The sequence below is a fragment of the Pyxicephalus adspersus genome, chromosome 1, assembly GCF_032062135.1.
Source record: "Pyxicephalus adspersus chromosome 1, UCB_Pads_2.0, whole genome shotgun sequence".
Taxonomy (NCBI): domain Eukaryota; kingdom Metazoa; phylum Chordata; class Amphibia; order Anura; family Pyxicephalidae; genus Pyxicephalus; species Pyxicephalus adspersus.
This window is the reverse complement of record NC_092858.1, coordinates 150,417,463-150,432,236: the sequence shown is the minus strand read 5'-3', so window position 1 is coordinate 150,432,236 and position 14,774 is coordinate 150,417,463. Positions and strand designations below refer to the sequence as shown.

At 38.5% G+C, this 14,774-nt stretch overlaps 1 protein-coding gene across 1 annotated transcript in view; it reads left to right on the top strand.

Annotated features, from left to right (window-relative positions):
- Window positions 1–9,981: 9,981 nt before the first annotated feature.
- Window positions 9,982–14,774, top strand: part of LOC140344185 (LHFPL tetraspan subfamily member 7 protein-like) — a 116,015-nt gene continuing 111,222 nt past the window's right edge. Inside the window, exon 1 of the mRNA XM_072431176.1 lies at window positions 9,982–10,482. Coding sequence (XP_072287277.1) covers window positions 10,162–10,482 — 321 coding nt within the window. The 5' untranslated portion in view covers window positions 9,982–10,161. The remainder of the gene's footprint in view (window positions 10,483–14,774) is intronic.

Below are 14,774 nucleotides of genomic sequence, written 5' to 3'. Positions count from 1 at the left end.
TCTCCCTCTTCTCCCCCTTATTATTAACTATTTTATTTTATAGTTTACCTTATTATACAGTTGTATCATATTATTATATACTGTTTGATTACATTTTGAATTTTTGATTGTTCGCTACTATTTCCTTTACTCCTGCACAACCAATATTGTAATTTCTCTAGTTTTACTTTTTGCTTGTTAAAAAAATGCTCAGGGAACATGTATGATGGGTGAACAGACAACAGATTGTAAGCTCCTAGAGGTAGAGATCCTAGATACTAATGTAAAAACCTTGTACTGTTGTACCTTGTACAAGTTCTTGTGATTTGTATATACATGTCTTGGGACTTGTTCACATTAAAGCTATGTGCAGCGTTTTTGAAACACGGCATGTTGCAATTGATGTTGGTATGCATTGTGTTAGGGAAGCCCATTCTTATGAATAGGGCAATGCACTACATTGCACAAGCTGCAGTTTTAAAAACGTAGTGCACAGCAACGCACAAAATTGTGTCACCATGTACTGGGATGTGTTATCACAACACACAAATGGGAACAAGTGTATAAGTATTTATTTGTTCAAATCTGTTCCATTTCTGACCTTTGTAGATGAAATTAGGTCTCACATCTGTAAGAAATTGAAGACTTGTATAAACAGCGAATGGTGTTCTGCATAACAATAGGACATAAGTGAGAGTGTTCGATATAACCTCTTGATGTCTTGTAATTACCATGTTGTACATTACATCACAACTTAAAATGACATATTCACATCATTCCTCTGGCACTATATCAGATCCCATAATGTTGGTATAAAGGCAGCACACACATCACAAGACACTTTCCTTTTGTGTAACTGTTTATTTATTCTGTTTATTACTTCACTCGGCCTATTTAAAAGGCTATGCTGTTGCTTTCATTCTCTGCATGTGTCTGCAATGTATTACTTAGTGTACATGTCCTCATAAATTCAGTAGTAAATGAAGTGTAAGTCATTCACCTGCAAGTTTTTACCAGCACTATTATAATGCACATTCTGGCTATTAATAGAAGTACACAGTATATGGGACTTGATTGCAGATCAGCAAAGTATGAATAATTACTATCTACTAATAATTTTTTAAAAACCATGTTATCATTTGTGTTTCTTTCTTAGTAAAACATTACTGTATATTGATTGTTTTTTGCTTCTAATCTTTTGATTAGCAAATACCAATTGTTTAGCGAGATTGCTAGCTCCACTGCCTTATATACATATGGTCAACAGCGAGAAATTAGGAATCCAAACATTAGATCTGTTCATGATAAAAAAATACATTGATCAACTAAAATATAATAATCATGTAATAAAACAGCAAAATATGTTTACTATTGACTTCTTTTCTTTAGTGACCAAACATTAAACATGGGGCTTAATTTCAAACCCTAAACCAGTTGTGATTTAAATGTGCTATAGGTCCGCCTTAATCAACTTTTTTACCCATAAGAAACCTTAATTTTCAGTATTGGGGAATCCCTGCTAAAACCAATTTATTGTGAGTTAGTAGGAAAAAATGGTGGCCAATATAAAGAATGACCCCCTTCCTTTACAGTGGTAGCTGGAATACCACCCTTATAGACAAATGAGGACATCATTACAGTCAGGCAGCTGGCTGCACTTAGTGATGTTGGCCCCAGAACCATCAGACATCATCAAATTGGAGGTTGATTACCCGAAGTTTGAGGAACCCCTATCAACCTCTAGAGCAGCCTTCCTTGACCCTTTTAACATGGAGGAACACTTGGAATAACTTTCAGGTTTTCAAGGAACCCCTATTGTCAATAGTATATCGACAGACCACAGTAATTGGTGGTTAGTGGGAAAAATGCCTCTACTGCTGGCCACTGGAAGGAATGCCCTCCTTACAGATAGCCAAAGAGATTATTGGTTTTATTTAAACTGACCTGAGACGTACAACTTATTAATTGCTCAAGGAACTGCTAGTAACCTTTGGAGGAACCCTAGCTGAGAATGGCTGCTATAGATGTTTGACAAAATTCAAAGCTTTACGTGGAACTAAACTTGTTGGTGAGTTGTGAGCTTATGCGTAGAATATACTTCCTAAATATGGTAAGTACTTACCTGTGTGCAGCCACCCTGCAGCGATGACAGGTCTAAGACCTGTAATAACCACGTTAGAAAAAGCCGCCACTTTCGCCACTGATTTGTCAGCAGACTTCCAAGAGCTTGGCAATCTTCATCCCCATTTGGATGATGTAATTTCTTCACATGAATCGGAGTAACATTGTCCCTGAAGGTTGGTTTTGTACATAGCACGCGCACCGCACAGTGAATATGTAAAACAAAAGGTCACCAGGACCTTACAAAAGAGACATTGCATGCTCTTTTTGTCAATTAGCTCTACTTCCTGATGATTTTTTGTTTAGATCCTGTTAGGAAAAATTCCTATTCATTTCAGTTTATTGATATAAAAATATTTTAGCACAACTTTACCTAAAAAAGCCACAATTTTTTTGTAGCTAGAACCCCCTACCCCATGTTTACAGTTCTAATGCACCAAATTATTTTTTGAAGCTGGCTGTCTGGACAGTAGACTTGAATGGGCCCATACTCCTGTAAAAGACACACTGGAACAGTGGTCCCCTATCTTTTCGACCTCAGGAACCACTAAATCCACAGAATCCGGATGGCGCATGTGCAGGAAGCCGTGTGTCACTCAAAGGGGAAGAAAATTCCCCCGGAGTGATGTCATAATGCCAGAATCTGCCCACTCTGCTATTGCTAAGTTCTGGGTCTACAGCCCTGCGCTACTGTCCTCCCAGGATGTTTAGAAAGCAGGTCTGAGCCTGCGATGGGAGAGTGGGCCACTTGTGTCTATACGGGACCACTGGTTGGAGACTGCTGCACTAGAAGTTTGGAGGAATACTGCTCCTTGCATAGGTAGCACTAAGAAAGTTTTTTTGGCAAAAGAATTTATAAACCAGAACAGGCCATCTGGGAGAGGTAGGTAGGCACCCAGTTATCAAGGTTCTAGAATACATGGCTAGGAAGGCTTAAGGTTTGCTAGAACTAGCTCAAGTACCTTAATAGTAATCTCTTGCATAGTAGTATTCAGACTGGAAGGAGAAAGTGCAAACCGAGACTGGTTATAGCTATTGCTTTGAACAGTTTACTCCATGAGGACATGCTAAAAGGATGTAGATCTCATAAGTCCGCTCATGATCATTTATTGACATACTGGGACAGTTCTTGCTGTAATGCAGGCTGCAGAGAGCTTCAGGTTCCATTTGTGTTGTCCTGGATAAGAAGACTGAATAGCATTTCAAATCCTCTGATGGGTAAAACAGACTCCATATATTTATTTTAAATGTATATTTGTTTAGAGTTCTTTAAACCTTGTTCACACCTTGACAAATGCTGTTCCCGGTCATTCAGAAACAAGTTTGGTAATGGTAAGTCTTCATTTAGTAATATATTATCATGGGCCTTATTTCATTACAATAACCTGTAGGAATATCCTGCAAATCTGTTTATATTTATAATATATATAATAGATTTTCTTACCCCCCCAATTTCTTTCTTCTGAAAGATACATTTCAGCCACATTTAAATATAAGGGCTTTGGTTTTGAATGTGGTTTCTTGTCTGGCATTATCAATCGACCGCTGGGCTGGATAGCACTGATCTCAGTGATGTTGCTCATTCTTAGTGAATTGATATGCTTCTTTCATATTTCTGACATTCCTACTTTAATTCATTGCCTTCCTTTTCATGTTACTCCTGTCATCTGCAGATTGATCACCTCTGCCAGGTTCTGCTAATGAAGCAGTGACATTGTATGAGATGAGTTTTCAGAGCTGTGCCATACAGATCATACATACTGAGTATGGCTGCTGCCTGTCACAGGGGGTATGAAGGAGGATCAGCAGAATGTGAATACAGATTAGTATAGATTACTCATAAAAAACATGGGCTGCTGAACTACAAGTCTCAGTTTGTCATTGTTGGGTCTTAGCAATTTCATATGCAGAACATGTTAATGATCTGCCCTAAGACTTTATCAATTTCCTTTAAATCCCATTACTAATTTATATGTGTTCAAATTAAAACCAATAGGAGCCCCCAGGGTTTATCATTCTAAATCCCTGCTACCCAATAGGGGCACATGTGGCCTTTTATTGCTTATTGTGGGGCCCTAAAGGCCATTAGAGACAGTGGCCTTTTTTACCTTGCCCAGGCTAAAAAACAAAAATAGACTGGGTTCTTGAACTTAAAGCCTTGTTTTATTTCTTTCTCATTATTTTACTTTTCTCTGTGGTGCCACTTCTTTTTAGGCATTTATTTGACCTTGCCTCTGATTTTCTTTTAAGTTAGATGGTGATAAGATAAGATAAATATCCAATCAGTCCAATGATTGTATGGGGCACAAATTCCGAAGTGCTGATTAGGGGCTGTGGTTTAGTTGAAACATGTCACATGTCTTCCAGGTGGGCTGTCTGTATGCATCTTGTGGAACCACTCTTCTCAATCACTCATTCCAGATTTTATTATTATAACATGGGATTTCTAATGTACATTTTCACTCATTTATGTATCTAGACTGAAAATAAAGTTAATTACTGGGCATTCCGTACTTAATTTTTCTTTTTTCTTTATAAGCATTTATTCATAGATTTTATTGTTTATATGGAGGGCAATGTTTGCTACATACCTGTGGTCAGTTACTACGTCACCTCGGACTCTTGTTTTCTTCTACCTCCAGATGTATTTTTACTTTTAAACAGCAAGGCCATGTTTATGCTGTATAACATACACAATACGTGGTTCCTGAGTAGACTTTAAAATAACAAACATTTTGCTGCACACTTTATAAAGTAAAAAATTCCACATGGAATGGAAGGGTTTTGAATTGAATCCTTACTAAATGATATTTGGTTTGCTGGAAGATTGTGTAGAACAATCAACTACAATTATTTTTTTATAAAATACTTGTTAGCTCTACAATGCAAAACCCCGTAAACTCTTTGCAGATTCTTTGCTCTTCATTTCTATACGTGTGTACATTTTTGTTAGTGGGCTTGGATATGCTTTACTTTGCCCAAACAAATCTTTATATGATGAAGCAATTTCACAGTTTTTACACCTTTGCCGAGGAGCTTTGGGTTATAAATCTGTAACAAATGTTGGTATACAGATCCTGATGACTATTGACTCCAGAAAACTTGAAGCAAGCTGCTTTGAAGGAGGTTGTGTAAACTCAGCACAGCTATATATATTCCCTGCGTCCATGGCCAGTTACCCTGACTGTAATATTAACACATAATGCTGCCTGCACAAAGCATGAAATAATTAACCATGCAGATGTATTTCCAGCTATTCAGGATGAAAGATAAAAGAGAGTATGGAATCAATGAAAGCCTTTCGCCCTAATACACGCGCCACTTTTACAGTGTTAATGCTCAGCAGCCCCACTTCTCTTTATATGTTCTGTTGGTAAAGGTCAGCTTCATGATAACATTTCAGCCATGTGGAATAGATGTAGCAAACTGAAATATGTATGACGACTCAACATATGTTTGTTTTTAGAATGGTTTACACATTTTAATAGAAACTGCTTTACGTGGTTTGCCAAAGTCAATAGAAAAGCTGTAAAAGTGATTTCAGAAAAAGAACAACTTTATAAAAGTGAAAAGTTATAAAAAGAGTAAATTTTTTGTCTGCTAAGTTTTTAAACTACTCAAAAAATTGCTCTCACCTCTTTTGATACTTCCTTACAGGGTGCTGCTGATTTTCTGCAGACCCACCCAGTCTATGGCTTCTTTCAGACTTGCATTGGAAAACTCCCAGGCATATAAGCTCTTCAGGCAGGGTCCCGGGTCACTATCCGTATTCGTTTGTATTTTGCAACCCCTATTTAATGTACAGCGCTGTGTAATATGGTGGCACTATATAAATACTGTTTATTATTAATAAAAATAATAATAATAATAATAATAATAAAATAATTAACTTTTGCTATGCACCCATGAGTGGCAAACCACACCACAGGTTAATGTGTTTTTACCAAATTGCCGTTGTGGTTGTAGTATTCCTCCAGAGGAGAAGAAGCAACCATACAACCAAAAGCCAACATGTTGCTTTCAGGAACTGCAATCCATACAAACACATGCAGAAAATGGTTTAGTTGAATAAGAACAGTTGGGACCACAGTTCAGCCTGCAGCACACTATTGCAGTTAGCCTTAAGTCTAAAAGGAGCCAATGTGTACTCCATCAATTGGATACATGATGATTCCTAGCACAGGTTTCCTGGTCCTGACAACTGTGGGCCATGCTTGTGATACACGTATTAAAACAATACTTGTAGTCTCCTCCAGCGGTGCATGTGACTGGGGAACAAACCACTTCTGGGAATTTGTGACAGAATGTTGTCACCCAAAGAAGTGCCTAAACAAGACAGGATCCTCACATATATTTTAAAGAAAACTGCAAAAAAACATTTTTATTGAGGGTTAAAAATGTGTATAGTGCAGATTTAATAATATATTGAATATTAGGATTTCTTTAACATGCAAGATCACCATGTCTAAAAGTTCCAGAATTGCATAACTTGAGCTCTTTTGATCTGGGCTGGGTACAGAAATACCCCTTGTCCCCCTGATGATGATGCCCTAATGGTATGCTTTAAATGCACATTGAGTTATTTAGAAGTTTTTCCATTATAACATCTAAGGGAAGCTGCTGATTCAAGCAGAGGGCTGAGCAACAGTTTTGAATTGGATACTACCAGTACTTTTGGTAATGAGTATATAGAGTACATGGTTCTTTTCCCTAACTATACACAAGTCTTGTCTAGAAGCCTGTCAGTATTCAGAAGCCTGGCACTGTACCCCTTTTTACTTGCCAACATGAGTCAGTCCTACAGGTTTCTCCTACACAGTCCCCAGGTGGCAGCAAATCATATTAAATGTATAGGAGAGACTCCAACTCCCACACAGCTTCCTTTAAATTGTATGTAAATCCTAACAATGAATGTCTGTTGTCTGCTGTGTTGGGCTGTTTATGTGTAATTGGAAAGATTTTGTTATTTAGCTTGGTAAGTGCAAAAAAAAAAAACTCAGAAATTCTGAGCTGCCCTATGTCCTCTCCCATGCTGTCTCATGAACAGTATTTAGCCTCTATAGTCCTTATCATGGGACTATAGAATGATTGGTCTTTATGTTGTAGCAATGGGTAGTTTGGCAAGAAAACATTAGGTAGGCTGACAACACTCAGTCCTCTAATATACTGAGTGTGGTCACTCCACAACTATTCTTATCTGTGAGATCAGCAGGTGTTTATTTTTGCCATTACATAAACTTTAATTTTAGGTAGAACAGGAAAAGGTAGGATTCTGTATCAGATATACATTGCATCCCTAGAAGGTGAATCCTGACCTTTACTGATATACTAAAAACAAACCTTCCTTTTGCTAAATATATCCGTTCAAGATTCTGCTTCATTCTTCCCTGTAGACCAAATGGGAAATAGGAAGAAATAGAAATAGAAATAAAATAAATCTCCCCAGCAAGGACACAGATGTTATAACCTTTCCACAAACTATCCAAAAATAAGGAAGAAACCTTCACCTTACATTCTGATGTGTCGCTGATGGAGCCACCACTACACTCTTAGAATGTGAAAGATGATTTCTGTGATCTCTAAAAAGTCTAAATTGGCAGCTTGTCTCCTGTCTATTTGCAGCTCCCATGGTGGTCAATAGTAGCTTTTTTTTTTTTTAGCAACTTAGGATATAAATAAAGCTAAGAAATGTTTTTAACTACACACAGATGGCTCTGAAAGCTATATATACTTGGGGCCAGTCATATTTGCACATTATATAGGCAGAATCTCTTTTTACACTTGTTAGCAATAACACATTACAACCATCCCAGACACTGCAGGGCTGACAACAAACACAAAATATCTCAAGGGTCCCACAAATCCAGTTTTGGGTGGTCCATGATTCTAGTGGGGGGATTTATTGCCATTGAGCATCATTTGACTGGGGAGGAGGATTGCTGCCACTGCTCAGCATTTATTTGGAGAAGAATATATTTCCATCGATTACCAGTTAGTTTGGGGATGAGGGATTTATAGCAATAGACCGGCAACAATTTAAGAGAGCGGGGTTATTGGCACTGACCACTCATGATTTAGAAGATTCTTAATTGGTCATTTATCAATCTGCCAAGACATCGGGGGACCACTTGTACATATGTCAGATTTCAGGGAAGAATGATTTGACGCGTGTACAAAGTATGTTCAAAATGGCGGTTGTGGAGTGAGCACTTCATCGTGCCAGTGAAGCACTGCCTTGGGTGGGATGTTACATGTAGTGCCTACTTGCAGCAACCCCATATAGAATGAATGGGAGCAGCAGTGAGCAGTTCATTATCTTCCACTACAGTCAGCTATCAACTGTGCAAATACTGAACCTTCATGAACAAGTACTGCAGAGTGAGCAGCCAAGCAAGGTGCCAGAGCCCACATGTGAACACTTGTCCCCGCCACAAATGTAAACCCACCCTCAGATTTTACCAAATAAAGCATATTTTTACATTATTAAATTGTGTTGGTTTTCTGAGTCCCATCCCTGCATGCCTCAAATACATTCTCTTATAATATACATTTTAGCAGAAGAGAAATAGTTAAATAAAAGTGATTTGTCTCGCCTGTGCCAAATGCTATAAAGTGCAGCTCCACACAGGACATAGCTTGGACTGCCCATCATTTCCTCATATATAAGAGTTTCCATCCTTACAAGGCGGCATGTGCCAGCTCTGGGTATATTCTCAATCACTGCCAGCTCCTACTCACAAGTCCCACTTTGTTCAGCACTACATAGTGGAAACATTGCATCTTAAATGCACCAAAAGGTTTTAGAATAGAGAGCCTGAATATGGATCATTTTGTTTCTACAACTCAAAAACAAACATGCTGAGAATTGTAGTTCTCCAACATCAATAGCTAAAACAACATCAATAGCTAAAAAAGCAGCATCAAACAGGTATTTCTATAATGTGCCCTATGCTGTACAAATCTTATATCAAATCAAACACTAGACGACTCAAGGGAGTATCAGTGGAGTGTTGTATTGGTCAAATAATGTGTCCCTTACAAGGGGTAGTGTGCCAACCCTGAAATTTACACTTTAGAAATGAAAACAGACAGGCTGAATTTTTTTGGTAAAGCAGAACAGTTTATAATATAGACATAAAATATTGTACATAGTACAGTGCTTCTCCATAAGTACATTAGTTTCAGTGGAACCTCAGTGTTGGAGGTCCAAACCGTAATAACTAGACACAGATCACCTACTTACTAGCTTTCCTGTTTAAAAGATTTGCATATTGGACACATTGCATGCAAAGAGAGAGAAGATTCGCACGCAGCCTAATTACCCGACGCGTTTCGCCCTTTCTAAATTCTAAACCAAGCAATTACATAAATCATTATTATTGTCATATATCCGGGTATATAACTAATATTAACTGACCCACAATGCAGGGACACAAAACTCTGAGTACCACCCACTAACATACAACCTAAGGTAGTAGTATAATAATATTTTATTGGAATTTTTTCCAAGTTTTTAAAAGTTCCAATAAATTTGCCATAACTATTTTCTGTAGGAACAGAATCTTTTTTTACCAATGAGTACAGGAATAGGATAAACTGATTAAGCTTTCCCTTGGAGCTGTGCTGACCTGGAGAGAATAAGGGATTCATGGTTGGTATCAGAGAAAAGAGTGTTGCCTTTTTTTTTTTTTGTTTCAGTGGTGAGAATAGTGCCCCATCCTTGGTATCAAAGAAAATTACCTCATCTTTGATGTCAGTGAGGGGAATACTGTTCAATGGTTGGGGTCAGTGGGAATAGAACCCTGTAGGCGGTGTAGGCAGGGGAATAGGAGGGGTCACGTGGCAGGCAGAGCCCCCTCCCTATTGGCTGAGTGACAGGACCCCGGGGACACCTGTGTGATGTGCAGGTTGTCAGGCTGTGCTGCCGGCTTCACACATCAGCCCTTCCCTGCTGTCATGTTCATCCCTCCTGTGTCCTGCCTGTGACTTCTCCCCCAGGGTGTCATGTCAGGAGGACCCCATTGTATGTAGAGGAGGAGGAGGATTGTCTGTGCCACCCAGATGCGTTCCTTGCTGGACCATAACAAGAAGAAGCGGAGCTGTGCTGCACGGCTGGATGTGTCTTTGGGGCTGGCTCCCCAGCACCGGCCCAGGATGTTCAGCTGTGTGTCCGGATTCTGGGTTCTGCTCTCCGCTTGCCTGGTGGCTGTCTGCAGCTTCAGCTTCCTTTCCCCAGCTTGGATAGTCAGATCGGCCGATCTGCACACATCGATCAGCTTTGGTCTGCTGTGGCACTGCTCGGAGAGCCTGGAGAGGATTCCCAGCTGTTACACATTCGGAGGATTGGGGAGGTTCAATGATATCCCATCCAGCTCCTGGCAGGTGAGTGACACCAGGGCTCATATACCATGCTTATTGTAAATATTATCTTATTCTTCTCTCCTAATATTTACTGTTTAGGTTTCTTTTTATTAAACACAACAGTTTTGCCACACTTCATTATGAACTCAAATCCTCAATGATTGGGGTTTTCAGTTTCAGGTTGAAAGAGATAAGTCCATCAAGTTCCAACATAAGTAAGCAAATCCCAGATATAAAACCTATGGACATTGTCCGGGGAAGACAAAAAAATCCCAATTTGCTCCAACAGGGGAAAAAATTTCTTCCTGATTCAATAAGGCGATCAGATGTTCTCCTGATCAACAGTCCTTGTTATCTTTAATAATACCCAGGTATATTGTCTGCTCCTAGGATCTTCCAGGTTTGTCCTAATGCAGGGTGGAAGGGGTGAGTAACAAGTGGGGTTCTGATCTTTTATCCGGGGTGGTATTCTAGATTACCCGGGTTATATAGTAATTTTGTAGGGTGAGAGGATAGACAAGCTTTTAGAAGGTGAATGTTAATATTTTAATAATATATACTATACTTCTATACTTTACACAAATCAAATTGTGACATAAAAGAAGATTTATATGTAATTACTTATATACACTGTGTTCTCCCCAGACCCTTTTAGCTGGGTGCACCACCCGGCACATTGCAGTAACCACCCAGCTGTTTTTGGATGGTTACTGAAGAGTTGGGTCACAATACAAGGGCTGACACACACCTATAATTTATTCCCACCCAGCTAAAAGAAATTTCTTGGTTGAGCAGTGATGCAGTTTATCAGTGCATCTGTGAACTGTATATAAGTAATCGCATATAAATCTCCCTTTGTGTCACAACCTATTTGATTCATGTTAAGTATAGGAGTATACTATACACTATTAAAAAATTAACATTCACCTTATAATTTGCCCCAAAAGCCTGCCTATCCTTTCACCCCACAAAATTTAAGCAGGGGTTCCTAACCTTTTGATGATTCCAGACCCCCAATGGATTGCCCAATATGGTCCAACGCCCCCTTTACTTGTCTGCCGAAATAATAATCACCATTCCTTATATTAGTTGGCAGTATGACTTCTGAATTTGTCAACAGCTTGAATTTACTGTCCTTAGGATATGGATAGCTAGGAAGAGAACATGAAATAAAATCATAAGCATTATTAACTTTATCATATTTTTATTACAAAAAGCAAAAAAAAAAATGACAAATATACAAACACCGCCAACTATTTTACAATATAACTTTGATTCACCTGTTTCAGATTATAAACCAATAATTTTACCATACCCCCAGCATTTGGTTCTGGGGGTTCTCACTGGATACCCCCAGTTAAAAACCCTTGTCTCAAAGCAATCTATAGTAGTTAAGCATAAATTTGTGAAATTCCACCAGTTATTGAGCCTTTTAGGGCCAACAACTTAGAACAATAGAACAAAACTTAGAAAAATTTAGAAAGAGTGACTTATATTATACAAAGATTACTTTATTGAATAACATTAAAAAACACTATCGGTAATCAATAATCTCTAGTAGTTGCTGAAACTACTTCCTGAGGGAGCCTAGTCCACATTTACAGTGAAGAATCCCTTCCTTACCTGGAGCTTAGACTTCTTTTCCTGCAGACGCAAAGACTGCCCTCTTGTTCTTTGTAATGATCTCAAAGTGAATAATAGGGGGAGAGAGTTCTCTATTAGTTCTCTATTAGTTCAGCTAATCACTCCTCATAGCTGAGCTCCTCCATTCCTTTTATTAGTTTAGTTTCCCTTCTCTGCACTCTCTCCAATTCCACAATGTCCTTATTGTGAACTGGTGCCCAAAACTGGACTGCATATTCCAGATGTGGTCTGACCAATGCTTTGTACAGGGGCAGGATTATGTCTCCATCTCTGCAGTCTATTCCTCTTCTATTAGTTTAGCAGAATATTTCCCAACATTCAGAGGGTGGGGGTTCTTTAATCAATAAGCAAGTTATGCCATCCAGGTTAGTCCATAATCTTTTTGGCTATCTGTAAGAGTGGCAGCCTTCCCAATGGCTAGGAATGTAAGAGACATTCTTCCCACTGAGCACCATGCTAATATACTGTGAGCTGTGGATAAAGTAATTATAGTAGAGCTTCCCTGAAGATCTGAAGTTATTTATGGTGAAATTGGTAGAGAAACAATGCTTTAAGAGTCCTTTCTGTGTAAAGGAGTCCTCAGTATCCCAGCAGCTTCAGAATATTCAAACAGGTTCCTAATATCTCATTGGGGTCCTTATTGTCCAAACAGGTTCTCAGTATTTCAACAGTTCCTCAGTGTCTCATCTGATCTTTATAGATTAGCAGGTCCTAAATGAGTCCTAAATATATTGATAAGTCTTTAATATTTAGCAAGCAGGTCCACAATATTTCAATCCCCTTAGTGTCTCAGTAGGTCCTCAGTACTTCAGTACTTCTCAGTATCTCCTCGGGACCCAAATATTTTACAAGGTTCTTATTGTTTAAATGGGTCCTCACTATTTCAGCAGGTCTTCAGTATCCTAGTAAGTCCCTATTGTTTGAATAAGTCTTAAATATTTTTCAGGGTCCTTACTGTGGGAAGTCCCAGCAGGTGTACGGTACCTTGGTTGGTATTTAGTACCTTGGTGGGTTCTCAGTACCTTAGTGGGACTTCAGTGTCTGTATGGGTCCTCCATACCTTAGCAGCTCCCTATTGTCACAGCTGCTTCTCCAAGTCCCATCTGCTTCTCAGTCTTTCATTGGATCTTCAATGTCCTAGCAAGTGCCCAGTGATTTCTCAATGTGCCACCAAGTCCTCATTGCCTTAGCGGATTCTCATCGCTCTAGCAGGTCCTCAAACCCTCCAGAACCCATTGCAGTCTACTGTTTGACTCCAAGACTGTGTTGCAAGACCATTAGAACCACTTTTGCAAACAATGTTCAATTCTGCTAAGCATATGGTAATATTATTTGTATTGATACCATTCATACTTTTACGTTTTATTTTATTTTGTGTCTTACCCACACTCCCATGCAGACTAATGGTCCTGACTACCAAAAACAAATTTGGGCAAACCACAATAGTGGCAGCTGCAGAAACAGATTTTTTATTTTGTAGATATGATGAGTTTGGTTAAAAACAAACTTTTGATGAAACTGCTGAAGCAGTGTCATAGTTTGCCCCAGGCCATGGCACTGAAACCTTGCTTGACAGATTAGTTGGCACATAAATGTGAAAAAATATAAAGGTGTGAAATAAAAAGAAATTTATATACAGAATAATATATTCACATGAATTTTCTGTATAAAGGTATAATATATAATATTTAGCCCTTGCTTTCTTTCTATTATTGTGATAGGGAAAGATTTACATTCAGAGATTTTGCAACAAGTTGTATGTATCGGAAGTGTAGATTATCACCCCCTAGGGAAGGCCTGTACACAGCTTGATTCTCCTCTTGCCATGGCAGGTGTAATCAGACCACAATCAGTTTGTATGCGGCCAGCATTAGATAATAAGGAATATGTTCATCTGTGAATCACAAGAGATCAGACATTCCCAATACACATGTGGCTGACATCTCCAGGTAGACCTGACAGGCAAGCATCTGCTGGACGGGTGATGATTACAGAATATGATGGAGTTTTCTTTTTCCTGCAGGCTAAATCATGACCTAAAGATATTTCCGATTTGGAAAAAGACAAAAGAATAAAAATGTTATTAGCTGTAGAGATTTTCCAGAATGCTTTAAAGACTACAAGTTCCATATTGATAGGACTGCATTTGTCTTATGCTCCAATTATGAGAATGAATGCTTAAATCTTGCTGTCACTTTGCTGGTGAAATAAACCTGTACGTGGGCATTAAACTATGATATATCCAAAGTTATCTATAAGATCACTTATTTGGGATATATATACATTTTTAATTGTAATTGTATTACAATTATATATACATAATTGTATGGATCACATTCACACATAAGAAGTTTGTATGCTTTACAAGCAAATCACTGGATGTTATGGCATTAATAAATAGGCCAGTAGTACTGTTTGTTACCTTGGTAAACCATTTACCAAATTTGTAGTTCATTATATGATATTGTTAAAAACATGATTAAAAATAGTCCCAAAGGCTTGCCGGATTTTATATAATAAATCATATAATCCCATTACATACAATACACCATTCATTTTACTATTTGTACTGGGTGATGTGAATAGCGGGTGGAGTGGGATGGGTTATCCTGGATTAGAATTCCATGATAAACATGAGCACACAAATACTATAGGGCCTTGCCATTTAT